General features: G+C 38.0%; 1 protein-coding gene across 2 annotated transcripts in view; it reads left to right on the top strand.

The window, feature by feature from the left end:
* Positions 1-17,881, top strand: part of VWDE (von Willebrand factor D and EGF domains) — a 41,180-nt gene extending 23,299 nt beyond the window's left edge. Inside the window, exons 13-31 of one of the 2 annotated variants that reach the window (XM_068934991.1) lie at positions 1,129-1,284; positions 1,900-2,004; positions 2,333-2,447; positions 3,936-4,186; positions 4,304-4,523; positions 5,229-5,366; positions 6,006-6,068; positions 7,618-8,298; positions 8,610-8,705; positions 8,789-8,884; positions 10,496-10,591; positions 11,833-11,928; positions 12,290-12,385; positions 12,939-13,034; positions 13,134-13,229; positions 14,539-14,634; positions 15,175-15,278; positions 15,597-15,655; positions 16,011-16,261. In XM_068934991.1, coding sequence (XP_068791092.1) covers positions 1,129-1,284; positions 1,900-2,004; positions 2,333-2,447; positions 3,936-4,186; positions 4,304-4,523; positions 5,229-5,366; positions 6,006-6,068; positions 7,618-8,298; positions 8,610-8,705; positions 8,789-8,884; positions 10,496-10,591; positions 11,833-11,928; positions 12,290-12,385; positions 12,939-13,034; positions 13,134-13,229; positions 14,539-14,634; positions 15,175-15,278; positions 15,597-15,608 — 2,613 coding nt within the window. In that variant the 3' untranslated portion in view covers positions 15,609-15,655; positions 16,011-16,261. Of the gene's footprint in view, positions 1-1,128; positions 1,285-1,899; positions 2,005-2,332; positions 2,448-3,935; positions 4,187-4,303; positions 4,524-5,228; positions 5,367-6,005; positions 6,069-7,617; positions 8,299-8,609; positions 8,706-8,788; positions 8,885-10,495; positions 10,592-11,832; positions 11,929-12,289; positions 12,386-12,938; positions 13,035-13,133; positions 13,230-14,538; positions 14,635-15,174; positions 15,279-15,596; positions 15,656-16,010 lie in introns of both variants that reach the window. The other variant, XM_068934990.1, reaches the window with a different exon arrangement.
* Positions 17,882-18,772: the final 891 nt, after the last annotated feature.

The following is an 18,772-nucleotide window of genomic DNA, read 5'->3' as shown; positions in this document are numbered from 1 at the left end:
GTTAAATCACTTTTATTGATGATCTTCTCACTGACAAGAGCCAGGTTAGAAAACAAAAAAACACTGCTTTTATCTGAAGTTGAGGAGGAAGTATGGTTTTTCCCTGAAAATATCAAATGTCTATAGAGTGGCAACATATTTTGAGATAAACTTGATAGATCAATATTTTGTGGAAGAGTCACTTTGCCAGGATTTAGAGTTAGTTCAAAGTGCAAAGTTAGTTTCTCACTTTTCGTATTTTCACTTGTGAAAGGCTGAATCAAATCCGTCTTCCAGGGGCTGTCCTACTATGCTAGGAAGGATGTAGGTCTCATGCATGATGCTAAAAGAGGCAATTCCCAGAAATCTGTATTGAATAACTTCACAGATGTAGGACTAGTAAATCTTGCTTGGCAGAGGTTATGGCCAATGAGCCTATGATAACACAGATCCAGAGTTTACTTAGATTTTGTAGAAAATAGCCGAAGTTCAGCAGAAGTTTTTATCTGAGGTTATTTTTCTGTTCATAAAAAGAAAAGAAAACACCTTATCAGCAGATGACTCCTCATGTCAGAACTGGGCTTAAATGAATAAAGATGGCTTGACTGGCTCCTGGAGCTGAAGCAAGTAATGAGGGACAACTCTATAAAATCTAGTGAAACTCAAAATGACTTCTGGTCTTGCTGTTCTCTAGATTCACAGACTGCCTTGATTCTCACTGTCATTTAACTTTGTTTTCAGTATGCTTTTAACCCTGCTTTCTGCTTCCTACAGGAGGAACTCCTATTGATATTACTACTTGGGTCAAATATTATCATCCCTATTTTTTTTGATCTTGAACTTTGAAGATAGATTATTGGATTATTTGCCCTCACTACAGTTTAGGAGAAAAGTCTACAGGGTCAGTGGTGTAATTTATTGGCTTATGCAAGAGTTCAGTGGCTAACTACCAATATCCTGACTATTAGGTTAGGTAGAAATCTTTTCCTGTGCTAATAGTGGTAAATTAATATTTCACATAGCACTTTAAACCAGAGACATTAGATGTGTTCGTTTAACACACAACAGTGCAATCCATGCTTTGTGTGAGATAAAAATATTTTTGTAATGCATTGCACTGAAAAACAGACTCTCTGCCTTAACATTTAGTATAACAATAGCCAGTGGATTCTTGGAGAACCTCTAACTATGCCAGCTGCCTTCCAAAACGCGAGGACTGTCGACTGTCCGTTACCAAGCAATGGCCAGCAGTCTGATGTCATGGATCTCATTGATGATAAACCCATTGCCAGGTGGCAAATTAAGGTACTGTCAGAAATTTCAAATATTCACTTAAAGATATTCCTGTTAAAATGAAAATATATTACGTAGCTATTATCATCTTTTTTCCTTTGTGATACTAAATGCAGAACTTAGCTTGCTTAGCTCAGGATCTTGGTTTCATAACCTAAACGTAAGTGTGGAGAGCCTTTTGAGACTGCTCCCCGGCAGGGGTACTGGTAGATATGACTGAGGACCTACAGAGACACATATCTTTCAAAAGTAGAAGTTAAAAGCCAGGTGGTTACCCTAGAGTATTTCAGATGACCTTAGACACATTTATGGGAAGATTGAGTCCAGTCTACATGCATGAATCTGTAAGTGAGGTAGACATCCGAGATCTCATAAAAACTCACTCAGTAAGGTCAGTAGAGCCTAGGAAGCTCTTTGTTTTACCTTAAAATAGACACCTACATCTAGTTGGTCAAATATCTATCTAGACTTATTGACAGGATTGACTAGATTTCTGCTAACTATTTTAAGAGTTTAAACAACTGAATGTAGGTGTTTACGTATGAGTTGAATCCCATGCTAGCAGTCCATACTGGTGATATGGTGATAGCCATATGAGTTAATCCATTTTTAATCTACATCTTGCAGATTTCTAATGATGGATTTGTTTATAGCAACCCTAAAACAATGATACTGTATGATGGAGCCTGTCAAATATGTGAACCACAGGAATCCAGGTTATGTACATTAAAGGTATATATTTCATTACTGTCTGTTCATTATGAAAATAAGCAGGTGGAAAAAATCTATGAAAATCAGCAAACTAAATCACTTCTTGTTTCTAACAGGGATTGTCTGTGCCCAGAAAAGATAAGCATAAATTCTGAAGCTGAGATGAGGCAACTTTGGAAAGAAGTTACCCTTCATATATTACCAAATAAAAATGAACATATTTTTAATGGCTTATTTTTAAAAATAGCTGAAGTGAGGGATAGATTAGATTTTTATTTGACGCTTTACAAAAACAATTTTCTGTTGTCAAACAATAAATCTGATGTTTCGCATTGTTATTTCTCTAAAGGAGAGAACATGCAACATAGATGGACTCTGTTATGGTGAAGGTGATACAAATCCAAGCAGCCCTTGCTTACTCTGCAGACCTCACATATCAAAGTTAACTTGGTCAGTTGTTGAAAGTAAGTTCTAAATAGTTTCTTCTTTAATAGCAAGAACTTGAAAATGTACTAAGTTTTCAAAATGTACGCATGTAGTGAAGCTTTAACTATGTAAGTGTTTTTAGTTCATAAGCTGATCTTGGTTTTCATCTTATATTTTGAAAAGGATATTTAATTTTTTCAGACCAGACGTGTAAAATTCAGGCTTTCCCCCAACCCATAGTAACCATCGTAAGTAACTGTAATGAAAATGATCAACCATCAGATTAGCAGTTTGCATTCTTCTGATTTTTGGCACTATACCCACAAATGTTTGTTTTCAGCTTTTAGGAATAAAAGATGTTTTCTAACAATCAGATAGATAGATGTTTTTAGGCAAGTTGGTTCATTTTTGGATGGATAAATATATTGGCTAGTCTACATACAAAAAAATTTCATCATAGGAAAGTTCAGATTGGAAGGGATTTCAGGAGGCTGTTTAATTCAACCTCTTGCTCAAAGCAGGGTCAGCTGTGAGGTCAGACCAATTCACTTGTGGTGTAAGTAATAGTAGTATATAAGCTGCCACTCTTTTTCACGTTACCCTCATGAGGGTCAAAAACAGTGGGTTCAGCTACCTGTGGGTCCAAAGTTGCAAACAGACCATTAGAGATCATATCTGAAAATGCAGCTGTAAAATGTTATGTTCTCCAGAGATATCTAAAGTACAATGGCAGCACTGTAGTTCCACATAAGCCAGACAACAAGCAGCTTTTCTGTATGCAGTCTTTGCATTGGTAGTTGCATGAAGGGCCTTGCATAAAGAACGGTAACAGCTCTTAGACCTAGTAGCAGTGTTTTAGGCAATGTTTTGCTCTGAGGGTTCTTTGGCTGACCCTGACACCAGACAAGAGGGAAATGCAAGAAGCTGGATAAAATGGCAGGTCGTATTTGTTAACGCTTAATGTTCGGAAATGATTCACATCGATGGCATGGATACACGGCTTGAACAAATACTCAAGGGCAGGACACCAGGAACAGGGTGCCAGATCAATGAATAAGTTGCCATGTGGTCGAAATCCTCCAAGAAACAGTGAGTTTTGTTACCTCTTTCATCACCTCGTGTTCACTTATGCTGCAGCCCAGTCCCAGGTATCGCTTACCAAAGTCTGTTAATTTCTTAAAGGAAGCACCAATCACATCCGAGTTTTCTGTACCTGTACTTTCATCTGCAAACTGTAATTCCACTTAGCTAAAATGCGGTTTAAATTCAATCATTTTTGAGTGCTTTCTGTGAACAGATGCAATGCATCTTTACAAGCTCTTGCAAGGCATAAGTAATTTCTTCGTAATTTTGTTACAGCTATAATGAAAGTGTCTAGTGTTTTTGCTGTGCCGTTCAAATAACATTAAATTTTTTAAATAAACAATTACATGTGACTTCCTTTAATAGAAAGACATATTCCTTTTTAATTTCTGTAAGTATATTGCAACTCTTGCTTAAAAGAGAAAATGTCTGCTTTGTTACAGACAACCAACCTCCGGTGCTTCAAACGTTTCAGGGTATGCTGCAGACTTTCCATGGAGAAAATTTGGTATATCAGTTTTTGGCTTCAGATCCAGAGGGCTCTGCTATTCTTTTTACATTGGAGTCTGGTCCTGCAGGTGCCAGTCTTTCCCCATCAGGTCTCCTTTTATGGAAAGCTGTGTCAAAGAATCCCCATAAATTAACATTTTCTTTGACAGATGACTGCAATGCGGCAACAAAGGTAGAAATAGAGGTAATGAACATTGCAGTCAAATGACACGTACTAGTAAGATTTTTAAGATATTTATTTACAAAATTCATTGCTAGTTTTTTGAAAAAATAAGTCTTTTCTATTGGGCTTGTCTTGTAGGTCAGTGTAAAATCGTGCGATTGCCTAAATAATGGCTCATGTGTGACAGATGTTAATTTCCCACCTGGAAGCGGAAGATACCTTTGTATGTGTGCGGCTGGATTTGAAGGTGATCTCTGCCAAGTGAATACTGATGAATGTAAACTTAACCAATGTGGTACTGGCAGATGTGTGGATGGAATAAACAGCTATTACTGTGAATGTCCACCTGAACTTCAAGGTAAGTTACTACTTTATACGTGTAGTGACAAATATCAGTGTCTAATTTGATCTCTACCGTTGTTTTAACTTTTATTGACTTAAAATAGCTTACTGTTACAGTAAGAAGAACTACTGTGGTCTTGTGATAAAGTTATATAGGATATGTCTTCAATGCAACACAAATGCATCGGAAGAATAGGTACACTATGAGGCCATTTCTAATCCTGTCTTCCAGCTTGCAAATATTGCCAAAGGAGAGATTTTTTGTTTTTGTTTTTAAGTGACAAGTAAAGACTGATAATTCTTGTTCAAACTACTTTAACAACTGATTAATACAATGACTGATAATATTGTAAGAACAAGTGATTAGGAGAGCAGATTTCCACATTTTCTTCCCTAGAGGTAAATTCAGCAACATGGTAAAACATAAGGGGTACTGAGTCTGCTTATAGAGTGATTACTCCCATATCTGCAGATAATCATGTAGCCCACAGAGCCCATCCTCTCCATATTTTGCAATGAGCAAAATACTTGCTGTGTGTTGGAAATACGTGAATAGCAAACCTAGTCGGATGTACTTAATAAGCGTATCAAAATACTTTGTTCTTCTTTATAGATGTACTTTTTATATTTCAGCACCTACATACATTCTACTTTTATATTTTATAAACACGCTGTCAAAGTCTAGTGACAGAATATTATAAAAATCTGTATTTTAATTCAGGTAAAAATTGTCAAGATGACGTAGATGAATGTGAATCCAGCCCTTGTTTCCCTGGAGTATTTTGCTTCAATACTTTTGGGTCTTACTATTGTGGTCCATGCCCAACTAATCTACGAGGAGATGGGAAGTCATGTTATGGTATGATAAAACATTATGAAAAATAGACTATTTTTCATAAGAGTGCTATTAGGTTACTCTAATTCAGATAAGATATCTTTGGCTGTGTTACATGTTTCTAACTTTGAAGAACTCTCTTCAGTAGTTAGCAAAAAAGGACTGCTTTCTGTGACTGTTGACTGCTAGAACAGAATCTCAGTTGGCAATAGCATCAGAATACACTGGTTCACGTAGCTGTAGAACACTTTTATGTAATTAAAAAAAACCATCTACAAAATATGCTAATTCTTTAATATAAAAATAGGATATAATGGGGTGTAGGGTTTCTGCATTATTTTCCTGGTGTGTGCAATTATTGACAAAATGCTTTCCTATTTGATAGCTTGAGAGAGAACTATTCAAATCAAAGCACTTGCCTAACAAGGTGCCTAAGCATTTATTTATACTGTCCTATTACGCAGTTCCTGAGTAACTTGCATTTTGGAATATACTGTATTGAATTTTGTATACTCTTTTTTAAGAAACTATTTTACTCTTCATCTGTTCTCTCAGAATTTTGAGCTCTCTTTTTATTTACTAAAACTTTAACTCTATTTGAAATGTATTTGCAGTTGAAAAAAAAAGTAACGATTAACGTGCCTTCACATCTTTTGTTTTTAGAAAGTTTTGAAGACGTTAATGTTAAAGGAGAGGATTCCACAGGAGAAATTGGAGAGAATAAAGGTGATTTTTCATGAAGAGAGTGGGATTTCTGAGTCACATACTGATAAGAATATAGCTGGCAAATAAAGGTTCTAGTCAGTTTTACGTTACTCACTTTAATTTGTCAGTTTAACTCAGTTGAATTCATTGTTTCGGTTGTATTCCTATTTCCAATCTGAAAAGTGACACCAAAATGTCAATATCAACAAATCCCTTAGGTTAGTCAGGTTATTTTATTGACAGTGTGATGTATGACATTCTTCCTGTTGCCTTTTGTTTTTGTCACTAACCACTGATGTAAAATAGGTAACATGGGGATAGGGACATCTGTTACATGAGATAAGCAAAAGTTTTCGGCATTATGTTGAATGCCATTTTAATGCTTTAACTCAAAAGAAAGGCGAAGGATACGGCAAATGAACATTCTTAATTCCAAAACTCCATAAATACTATTGCTGGTATTTCCGAGTCTGCTCCTGCTGGGGCTTTGATCACAGGAAATTCTCCTTGAATGTCTTTTCCCATTTATCTCTGAATTGTTAGTAAGGGAGGAGGAATACTCTTTGTCAACTGCCAGTGCTGGATAATTCTTCATCAGCTGCAAAATGGTTTGCTTTTCAGCAGTGGGAGACATAGCACCTTGTAATAAGATTCAGGAAAAGTTTAACCTTTTGTAGATAGCTGCCTAGTACAATCCAAAATGGGATTAGGGACAGATCTTACGTCAGGTTGAATAATTTCATCCTATTTCATTCCTGCTAAAGCCCATATGCCCATTCTGCCATTCTGAGATTAGTGTCATACTCCTTTTCTCCGTCCACCATAATACCCACTTTCCTAGGCAGAATATAAAAACTTTTCATTCACTTTGTACTCTTTCCAAAGAGGAGGTTGAGTCTGTCTCTGTTTTTTATAAAACATATGTAACAATCTGTTAATAAACTTATAAGTTAACAGAAAAGGTTTTGAGAGTTCCACGAGTTATCTAAGTAAAAGAATTAAGTAACATAAAACATGAAAAGCTTTTTCTGCAAGGTGCTGGATTGTTCCTATAAAATACTGGATAGGCTGTATCAGTAAGTGTAAGTGTATACATACTTGTGACTAAATATCTGCTTCCAGACTTGTTATTGGCACTTAGACACACTGTTGCACCATAAGCAGCATCTTCAGTTTAAACCCTGTTTCAGTTACCTACTTGGTAGCAGTACGGTACCAGCTGGAGCTGGTAATTTGCTGTAGCAGGACAGCTATTCATTGACCTAGGATGGGGAAGATCTCTGGCTGGCTGTCTCATAGATACGGTGCTTTCTCCTCATCTCCCAGCCATGAAGAAGCGGTGGTGGGGTGGGAAAGGACCTTAACTTGTGCTGATTCTGCCAGCTGGGGGCCAGGTTCTACTGCATATATGAACTCTGACATAGCACATGGAAGAAGGGACTTCCCGAAGCAGAGAATGGATGGGACATACTATTTTTCTGATCAGAAGACATTCCTCACCCTGACATAAGAAAAAAAGTCATGTAATATTTTTGTACTTTTTCCCCCCTTTCTTTCTAACATGCTGTAGCTTTTCAACGATCATCCTTTGACAAGGCTGTAAGTGCCTCAAGCTATATTCCCCATTCTACGGATGTCCCCAAAAGATTTATTTCTACAGAAGTGGCCAGTAGCAGCACTCCACCAGCCTCCACAGTAACAACAGTCACCACTTGGAAGTCATTTAATTCTCCAAGAATTGCCTCCGTGCAATTTGCTGTTACTGGAAACGATGGCCGTGCTCTCAGCACCAGGAGCGGTCACCTTGCTAACACAGAAGAGGGCTCATCAGTAAACATTGTGATGGCCGCATCATCAGGGAGCCAAGCTGTATTACCTGAGAAGAAATCAAGGCCACAAGCTGCGGCCCACAGTTATTCTGAGATCAGCAGGAAGGCTTCTCTCAGCAGCAGAATAAATATAAGCAAGGGGCCTTTCTTGTCAAGCAAAGTGTTCAGAGGAGGAAGTGCTCGCCGAGTTCAGCAGCTGTTAGCCAAGCATAAAGCTAGTCCTTTGCCATCTGTTCTTGCTGAAATCACTGTCCCACCAAAAACTCTTACTGTAACATCAGATGAAATAGGGATGCCTAAAGCAGTTACCTGTGCTGATTTACCCTGTTTTCCTGGAGTACCTTGTGAACTAAGTGAGGACGGAAATGTCAAATGTGGCCGTTGTCCTTATGGTTATTATGGAGATGGTATTACGTGCAGAGGTATTACAAATAACTGTTATAAATGCTTTGCGAAGAAGACGCTTGAGATATATTTATAATTTGAAAGTATGCTGTTATCAGTGAAATGCATACTGAATTTGCTCACTGTCGTTGTTAATACTGGTATAGCTTTCAGTTGCATGGATGCACTTAAAATATATATTTCTAACATATCTCAGCTTCCCTGCTTAAAGGCAGGGGCTCAAGTGATTCTATGTGATGTATTTATTATGTTAGGCAAGACAAAGTTGTGCTGAAATGACAGTGGCATTTTCCTTATTCCTTTCATTGTCTCCTTAATTGCCTTTCAGCAATATGTAGACAAACATGTGGCAAAAATATGGAATGTGTGGCACCCAATATTTGCAAATGCAAGCCTGGTTACTCTGGTTATAGCTGTCAGGCTGGTGAGTATGGCATTTTTGATTTAGTCCATGGTGACTCATATCAATGAATTGATGATTTGAAGCTCACTGTTGATTTTGCGCAGCTCTATGCAGACCTGTTTGTAAAAACCATGGGAAGTGCATTAAGCCAGATGTCTGTGAATGTCTACCAGGATACAGTGGCTCCACTTGTGAAGAAGGTAAATAGAGTATTTTTTTTGTTTTTTTTTTTTACTTTTGAATCCACAGATACCCAAAGGGTGACTTTCATGAAGGTTCATGCTGATAGGAAAGAGTTGTGATACATTTTACAAAACTCTGAGTAAGATATTGGCATAAGCCCTACTTTTTTGACATTTACCATAAATATTTCTTGTGATCAGATATTCCTAAATTTAGTAAGTTACAACAGAAACATTTCATATATATGTATTTTTTTAATCTGTGGCACCATCAATACATTTGATGATAATCTAAAAATAGCCAAAAGGTTTTCTCACTCACTTGTGGACAAGATTTCTTATGCTTTTTTTCACCTTTTTTCGCTGGGCTTTTTTTTACAGTTGCTCTTCTGCACTTACTTACCCTTTTAGTACCTTTCAGTAAAATGAAGGACAGTGAATTACATTTTGCTTTCACATGCATGTATATGCCTCCCCTGCAGACAAGGAACCATGGCTGGAATCCAGTTGGTGCCTTGACTTAGGCACTGCTGTGCCCAAACTGGCACGTCTTAGTATGAGCCCCTTTGAGGATGAGGGTAAGGATACAAAAGGATCTAGTCCATCTCAAACAACCCTTTGAACGCTCTGTAGTTCAGTGAAGAAAAATCTCCAAATAAATGAATATAAACACCACCTTCTTTCCATTGACTGTATAGAGAACACAAGTTGCCCCATATGGTGACCCACTTCACGGTACGGATATTATCAAGTCTTTTTAGGAAGAATTCGTGATGGAGTGTAATGCTGATGCCCACTGCTGTGTCATAGTAACTGCTGGAGTATTCACTTGCAAAAAGAGATCTGGATTCTAGGCCCATATCAGCTGAGAGACACAGATCATCCCAGAACAGTGTCTTCAGCACTGTACATTAGAATATTCCTAGTAAGAGCACTTACCAATTCTTCTACTGAAGCCAAGCTATTTTCCTGAGGGAAGCAGAAAAGCAAGAGGAAGCCCAAGTCCAGTCTAGTAAGGGGCTGCCGGTTGGCAGGAGATGGAGATGGATTCCAGACCCTGCTGTCAGGACTGTTCTTGCAGCATTGGTTGGTCTATTTATGATCCAATCTAAAATGACCATTTTAACTGTTATTCTGATCACATCTAACTTCTGAGCTTCTCCAGTGTTTTAGGTGGATTTATGGTGTATGTTTCCTTAAACTTGCATTGTAATAAAGGTCTCAATGAGAGATGAACATACATTCTCCTACAGTATTTTTGATGCTGTTGTTCAGACTGTTGTAAAGACTGGCCAGGGAAATTTTTGCAGTAAGTAGAGGGGTGCACCAGTGAATGTTGGGAGCCTGTAAGCTAAATACCCCTGAAGAGTGGAAAGATCAGAGCCCTGCTTGGAACCTGGCTCAGATTTCTGCTCTTTGGGGTGACCACCATTGTCACAACTGTTTGGGTCACTGGAATTTGGCTCTTCTTGCTCTTTGTTTTTGTCAAAAGTTATTACATATATCTATTTTATTTCCAGTTCTTTGCTTGCTTTGTCAGTCATTAACACTTCCCTTTTGCTAAAGCATTACCAATCCATGCATCTTCTTAGTGCTGATTTCTTGAACAATATAATTCTCTGTCTGCAGCACATTGTAAACCACCCTGTCAAAATGGAGGCACATGCTTGCCCAGAAATCTCTGCACCTGCCCATACGGTTTTGTGGGACCAAGATGTGACACCAGTAAGCAAAAAAAAAAAAAAAAAATTCTTATTTCCTATTTCTTCTGATCTTTGGATGTAATAAAAGAAATGATGGCTAACATTTCTGATGCACTTTGTCTAATGCTAGCAAATGACAAAATACCCATGTCTCTTTGCAGGCTCCTGGACCTGGGTTTTACAAACATTAACTAGATCATATTTGCATACAACTTTGAAAATATAGCGTACTGTAAAAATTGCAAGTAATTTATTATCTGCCATTCAGAAAAAATGGAGGAATTGTTGAGCATGAGAGATTGCCTTCAGGACAAACGCACATGTTTAATATGTCATTATGGCTTCTTAAATTCTGTCATATTAAATTAGTTTGCTGAGGTACATTCAGAAGTGATCTCACTAAACAGCAGGTCAGAAAAACAGACATAAAGGAAAAATGAATTCAAAAGCACGTTTATGAGGCCTTTTTCTTGGCCTAGCATGAAAAACAAAGCTTGCTGTGATCATAGCTGAAAAAATTGCAATAGTCTCACATGCATGCTCTTTTGCATGTCAAATTCTAGATGCTGCATTTTGGCAGTTCCAAATTTTGGGTAGATTTCATATTGGTAACTTTTATTATTCAGAGAGTCCAAATGTAGGTGTATTGTTTATATTATTAATCTGCGTGTGCTACTGCATTTGGCCATGAATTGAAAAGGTCCTTCTACATTCTCAGTTGTTTCAATTTTGATTGTGACACAAAAAAATTGCTGTTCTTCATTAGGCAGGACTAAAGATGATGGGATATTGTCCTGAAGAACTGACTCATGGTCTTCCACAGCCATGATAGTCTCAGGTCTCTCTCTGCATGCAGCTGTGCCCTTTGAAGTTCACCTGAGTGAACTTCATATTGGAGTCTGTCGAATCCATCCCATAATATGAATGTTTCATTTTTTTTGTCTTACTCTTAAACTTTTCTTAAAATATATTTGAAACTTTCTAGGTGTCTAACACTGAATAAAACCATGGATAAAACATGAATAAAAACATAGATAATTACATGGAAAGACCTTTTATATTCCTTTACAATCCGGTGATAACTTGTTACAGCCTTGAGACTGGATTAATCTATTCAGCAATTCCTCTACAAAGAGTGAAATTGTATGTAATTTCCAGTGTTCATATCTGGGAGAGAACTGAAACATGAATGAAGCATAAAATTGTAACAAATATTTACTTTTTTTTTTTTTAATGGTGTTTTCCCAACTTCTTGGATGGTAGTGGTTTGCAGCAGACACTGTGAAAATGGTGGTGAATGTCTTGCTCCAGATGTCTGCCAGTGCAAACCTGGATGGTACGGACCTACATGCAGTACAGGTAAAATGGGAAAGTCCCCATTGTAGACTCTTGCAAGTTCACATTCCCAGAAGTGTGTAGGTGGGACCTCCTGTAAGTTAAAACTTGGAACCGTGTTCCAAACATAGCTGCTCAGCCAGCAGCTATGGGTGGCTGCTTACTGCTGTGGGGTCCCCACAAACCCTTTGGTCTCCACATTAGTTCTGCTGTTCTAGAAAGCTCAGTACTGATCCCAGAACTTTGCATAAAGGTTTTAAGTGAATGGTGTTACCTGCAGCTGTCTTAGATGTTCAGTTCCTGTCCTTGCAACAGAAGCAGATATTTTATGGATTTAATTTGATTGTCAAGGCTTCACTTTCTTTTCCTCACTCTACTTCTGCAGCGTTTTGTGACCCTGTGTGTCTCAATGGTGGCTCCTGTACTAAGCCAGATGTTTGCCTCTGTCCACATGGATTCTTTGGTGCCCAGTGTCAGAATGGTAATATATTTTTTTCTCTTAGCTGTTATTATGAGGACATCTGTCGGAAAACATTGTTATCTTAAGACACAAAACTCAGTGTTTTAAAAATTCCCAACCAAATCACGTATATGAGAAGAGAGGCAAAACAGAGATTACATTTCCCTTAGATTTTCTTGCTTTGCCTGGCTGGTTCAGTAAAGATCCAAGGAGAAAAGATACTGGAAATGCCTTTTTTGTCTTCCACTCACTGTCGAGCGGTGTTCAACCACAGCTGCACAGCACATTGTTCCTGGTGAGGCCTGTCCAAGCTCCTAGCCAGATATTATGTAGTCTGGTTACTAGTGTCCATGTGCAGTTATCAACCCAGACACATTCCCATCTGGTTCTGTGTATACTACTTATATATGCACCAATCCACACGAATAGTTTTTACTAGATAGGTGTTATTTTGCTAAATGTCTATTTATACTAATAGAATTCTAATACTGCAGTCCTGTTTCCTAGAGGTGTATGCCAAAAGGGAAGCAAAATGCAAAACCACAGTCTTGTCCTCATGTTTGTTATCTTTTAGCTGTCTGCAGCCCTCCTTGTAAGAACGGTGGTCATTGCATGAGAAACAACGTTTGTACTTGTCCGGATGGGTACACAGGCAGAAGATGTGAAAAAAGTAAGCTAATGTTAAAATCCTTCAAGGATTCTAAAGTTAACCACTAAATTTTATGTAAATAATTAAATTTATTAAACAGCAAATGCTTTTTGATTTAAGGTGTCTGTGAACCAAGGTGCCTGAATGGAGGAAGGTGTGTAGGGCCAAATGTTTGCTCTTGTCCGTCAGGATGGAGAGGAAAAAAATGTAACACGCGTAAGTATGTTATAGTTAAAAGGAGAATCATACCTTAAAATGATATACGGCTAAAGGACAACTTGCTCTACACAAATGATATGAAGCTAGTACCAAAGAGCAAATATACACACATTCAAAAATAATGATCTTTTCTCCTCTATAACTTCGCAGAAAATAATAAGGATGGGGAACTAATACCATGCAACTCTCAGACTACATTATGAGACCAAAATATATTTGAAATTCTCATATAGCATATAATGTCTTTGTTTCTGTCTTAATTCTTGTCTAAATAAGAGGCATCTGTATTTCTCATCCCGTACAACTGCAAAGGCCTGAGTAACAAAATGAGAGCATTTCAATCTGTGCTATAGGACACTATAACCAGATATCAGAAAAAGAGAATTATGGTGGAACACCACAAAACTGTGGAAATATGGTGGAAAATGTTTGGAATAGAAGATGTGAAGGGCGTTAAGTTCTTTAGGAAAGCTAGCAGTAGGATTGTGGTGGTAGCACAGCTGCGGGTCACATTGTATGTCAAGGAAGTTAGTGATGGTTCATAAATAAAACATGGCAATGTGGATAAAGCACAATCTGCATGGGTGAACGTCATCACGAAGATGGACAGTAGAAGTCCAAAAGATGAAACGTGAGCGTATCTCATAACATCCCACCCGAGGCTCAGATAGTGAGCTCTCTAATAGCATGGATGGGAGGAAAAAAAAAAACACAACACATTTTCTTTGCATTACTTTCTGTAATTACTGGAAGTTTTATTGAAAAAATATCACCCACAAAATATTGACAGGGTTTAGGTGTTCTTGGACACTGTGGAAGAGAGATTTCATCATCAAATAGTCAATTAACTAATAAGAAATAATAGTGCTTTAGATGATTATGGTTTAGTGAGCAGGTAGCAATGTGCATGAAAAGGGTCATAGTAAACAACCTTGGATCAATTCACAACTTGATTTATGGTATATTAAATTGCATGACAATCAAAAGAAGATCAGTTACTAAGCTTTGGATTTTAGAAAGCGAAATTGGGGGGGAAAAACAGTTAATGATGGTGACCTAATCCAGTATTTTAACTTTTATCTGCAATGCATCAAAATAGCTCAATGCATAATTTGGCCGTAGGGCAAATACTGTCTTCTATTTTCCTGTCTTCTTTAATCTCCTATTGATCTTAGACAGGTTTTCAGTGAAGAACATGTGATTCTTGTGTGTGGAAAGCCCTCAACATCTAAAGGCCATCCTGTAATGTACATAATAGTAAAAGTAGTCACTTGAGATATAACCGAACTTTGTGATATTTGTGCAGCAATCTGTCTTCAGGAATGTAGGAACGGCGGGGAATGTATTGGACCAAGTACATGTCATTGCCCTCCACAGTGGGAAGGAATCCAGTGTCAAACACGTAAGATTGACATGACCTTTATAATAAACTTTGTGCTGCAACACAATTAAGGATGCTTCAGAAGTACATAGTATCTGGGAGTTCTAGATCTTTTAACCCAAATCTGTGTCAAAGGAGATAGGATAAAGAGTTGAGATTTCTGTGTGCCCTTTCTGAAGCCCTCTAGAATACAGAGGTAGTCTGGGTCTACTTGGTAGTACATAGTGGCTTGCTCTAACGGCATATACTGCTGCAGCAGCCCTGAGAAGTGATTGCAATAGCCTAAATTTATACCTTTGGCATGTTCCCATATTAAATCTGCATCTTTGTGGGGGTGGAGGGGGAACAGTGTTGGGTAAGTGTAACAGAGTCTTGTTAGCTCCACATCCCTGTGAATTTCCCCTTACACTGAGGGTATTGCCTTGTGAAAACATCTACCAAGTTTTCCGTTTCTATATGCAAGCAGAGTACGTAAATAGAAATTGTAGCACAATCAGCCACTTATTCTTTCCCCAGTTGTTTTTATGAATAAAGCCACATATATCTCCCTCTCTCTTTTAGCTGTGTGCAATCCGAAGTGTCTGTTTGGAGGCAAGTGCGTGTTGCCTAACGTATGTTCCTGTCGTCCTGGTTATACTGGAGTCCGCTGTGGGAAGAAAATTCAGGTAATCGTAGTGTCAAGGCACAGCCAATAGGCACTTTACACGTCATTATCTAGTCCACCCTTGTTCCAAGAAGCAGTACCAAATATACTAAACGTGTTTTTTGCCTAATTTCTTTCTTTCAGGCTCCAGTTCATAAAATTCCTAAAAGCTAGTCCAGTAGTTCATCAGCTCTGCTACTTAACAAAATAGTTTCTAATACCTAAATTCAATTTTTTCTTTTGTTGCAAATTAAGCAGATTATCTCCTGTTCTTCCCTCAGTGGCTGCAGTAGCAACTGATAACTACCCTCTTCATAAAAACCATTATTCTCTTTTCCAGAGTCTGGCCTGATTTTTGGGAAGAGTATCCCACCTGCTGACTTCCTCAGCTTGCATCAGGTCAAACCCTGCTCTTTTTCAGCTCAGTTTTTAATCTCTGTTTCGTACCACATTTCTTATTTTCAGGAGTAACATTGGGAATTACTTTTTTCGTGTACTAGTGAATGATGACCATTTCTCAAGTCATTTTCTGTTATAATCCTTTGCTTCAGCATGCTGACAACCATTCACTAATAATTTAGTTAAACATTTACTTAAAAGTAACTTTTTGTGACATTTGAAGTAGGTGGTATTCTACTCTTGTCTGCATCATCAATTTCATTGAAATTCATTAAAACTGCTTCTTAAACTTTATGGTAAAAATAGGCAGAGTCATTAATATCTCTCTTTACATTTATTTATTTTTCCTTCCAAGGTACAAAGACATCATGGTTGAAGAAAAGCAAGTGTATCAATTAAATTGCAATGTTGCATGGACTTAGGAGACACCTGAAAATAGCAAGAGGCTGTTGAAGGCAGTTAGAGTTTGTTTAAACAAAATGGAGATCCAGAAGCATTCTTTTAAAAATAGTCATATTTCAGACCTGAATTTTTGAAGAGATTCCGTATGACAACTTGGAGTCATTAAGTACATAAATTTCTCTAATTTTTTGCTACCTCATGCACAAAAGCCATGGCTGCTTGATTCTTCACTGGGCTCACAGATTTGATGAACGCTGTAGGCAACTGCACTATGCTCTTTCCTTTGAGGAAACAAGACTATAATAGCTGCTGAGCGGCTGTAGGAAAGAAGTAGGCAGCACACCATCACTTGTGAATGATCCCTTCTGTTTTTAAGCATTGCTTACATAAACATTCTTTGGCTGCAAACAGAAGGAAAAGAAGTATTCTTGCTTCTCTTTGTCTTGGATTTGCATCAGTCTGTGTTATAATGACTCGCTAGCATTGAGGAGGAAGGGGGGAAATCTCAAACAACACTTGGGTACTAACAACACAGGCAAGGCCACATGTCACAACCAGATACAGACTAATTCTACTTTATCCATGGCAAGCCTTTGTATCCAGTAGCCAGATTCTAACGCTTCTTTTCAACTCTGCCATTGCTTACACTCACAAAGCTATGCAACTGGCTACTGAATGATTTCTGTGTCTGTCAGGGCATATCTTCTATCCTACTGCTTTGAAATGGCATTTGGAAGATGAGGAAACTTCCCTCAGAGAAATTTGACAATGGTTAGCCAGAGAGGTCCCATGCTGAATCTTGAAATAGGAATTAATAGGAGAAATTTTTGCTGTATATCAAGCCATCTGTGAGAGATCAAATTAGACAAGTCATTGCAAAAACATCATACAGAAGTTCTTCCTTCTGTTACTTATTGCTCCAACCAATTGTTAGCAGCTACCAGCAGCCCGATTGTTTCTGAAGTTCCTGGAGAGGACTGTCTTTTTCCATTATCCTGGAGGTGTGAAAGCTGTTTCAGTTCCTGCAGCAACCAACTGAGCCTCCAGTCATACTTCCCTTCAGCTAAGCCATTTGCGTTCACAGGTTTGGGTTTTCTTTTTTTATTTTCCTGAGCAATAACCAGTTTGCATACACACACACACACACACACACACACACACCAGGCTAATTTTACCATTTACTGCCACTGTGGGATGCTAACTGCCAAATCCAGGCTCTGAGCCTAGATTTCTCTTCACCTTGATAGTCCTCATAAATCATTTTGCAAAGTTGGCATTTTCAGAGCTCAGCATCATTCTAGAATAATACCTGCTGGAGTTCAAAGTGTCTGAGTGGTGCATTTCAAAAGTATTTTCAGTTTCCCACTTGCATTTTAAGTTTCAGGTGAGCCCTTTGGTTTGTTTTGCTTTGTTTTTAAATCCAGCAGCATCCCAGATCTGCTGTGAACTGTTCTATTATTTAAAATCTACTCTGCTAAACTCAAAGATCTTTACGAACAAAAGCTGACTGCTCCTCTGATGACCACTGGTAGCTGTTGGAACTGATGCCTCATGATGGTGCTTTGACTTCACAATCACAAGGTCCTGAAAATGTTTCTAAAACATAGACACACCACTTTAATATATGATCATCTTGTGCTAACCCTAGTCCAAGTGGAATTTAGTTACAGGGATATTATACTAAGTAGAAATGTGGCAGCTGCCAGGAACATTGTTAATAGTATTTTGGCTAATGAGTTTGTGCAGCTCTCCACTCACATACTGAATGAATCTATATGCCTTTCCAGGATTTCAGGCTGAATAAAAAAATTTTTTTTCATCATAATGTGTAGTATTTCTCATTTATTTTCAGTATTTCCAAAGGCAACAATTATTTTTTTTTATATTTTTCCAAATGCAAGCTGTGTGAAAACACATCCAGAATTTTCCTAGACTAGTTAAAACTTCAGAGCTCAGCGAGAAGCTGTGCTGTGTTCCCGTGAGCACAACATGAAGCAGAAAAATTACTAGTACACACAAAGACAAACACTTCAAAACTGTCTAGTAATTATGTGATTGTTTGAAACTACTTTGTTACTAGGTTGTCCATCATACACATGAAATAGAATCTGTTTATTGTAATTAGAAAGCACATTCCTACAATGCAGTAAAATTGCTCCGTTTAAGTGCTTAGTCAGTAGAGGCACATGGAGAGCTTGTGTGCCCAGGTTAACAACATTATTCTAAAACTGCATAATGCAATCTGAAATCAGGCAAAAAGGGGGGGGGGGAGGGCAGAGGAGAGGGGAGCACATTGCAGGAGCTGCTGCGGTTCCAGTCTGTTGAAATGAAGGGTAACTTGTGCCAAATTAAAGATCTTACAATGATTCTTATCTCATTAGACAGGTTGCATCAACAGGAAAGTGTTTTTGTAGAAGTAAATCCTTGCTCGTCTGTGTAAGTCAAGGTCTTTCCATCAATAGCAATGGATTTGGGGTCAAATGCTATAAACTGGTAGCTAGAGAAAAATAAGAGAGCGAGTAGGAGCTAAAATACAATAATAAGGCATACACCAATACTGGTATCTTCACTGAATTTTCTTACATGATTTCCTTACATTTGAAATTGTGATCTGGAAGATACAGTACATCACACATTCTTTATCTGGTTGCACTAAAATTGCTCTGCAGCCTGGAGTAATTCACCACATAATTACAGTTTGGATTTTGCCTGTGA

This window comes from Struthio camelus, chromosome 2, assembly GCF_040807025.1.
Source record: "Struthio camelus isolate bStrCam1 chromosome 2, bStrCam1.hap1, whole genome shotgun sequence".
Taxonomy (NCBI): Eukaryota; Metazoa; Chordata; class Aves; order Struthioniformes; family Struthionidae; genus Struthio; species Struthio camelus.
This window is presented reverse-complemented; position numbering and strand designations above follow the sequence as displayed.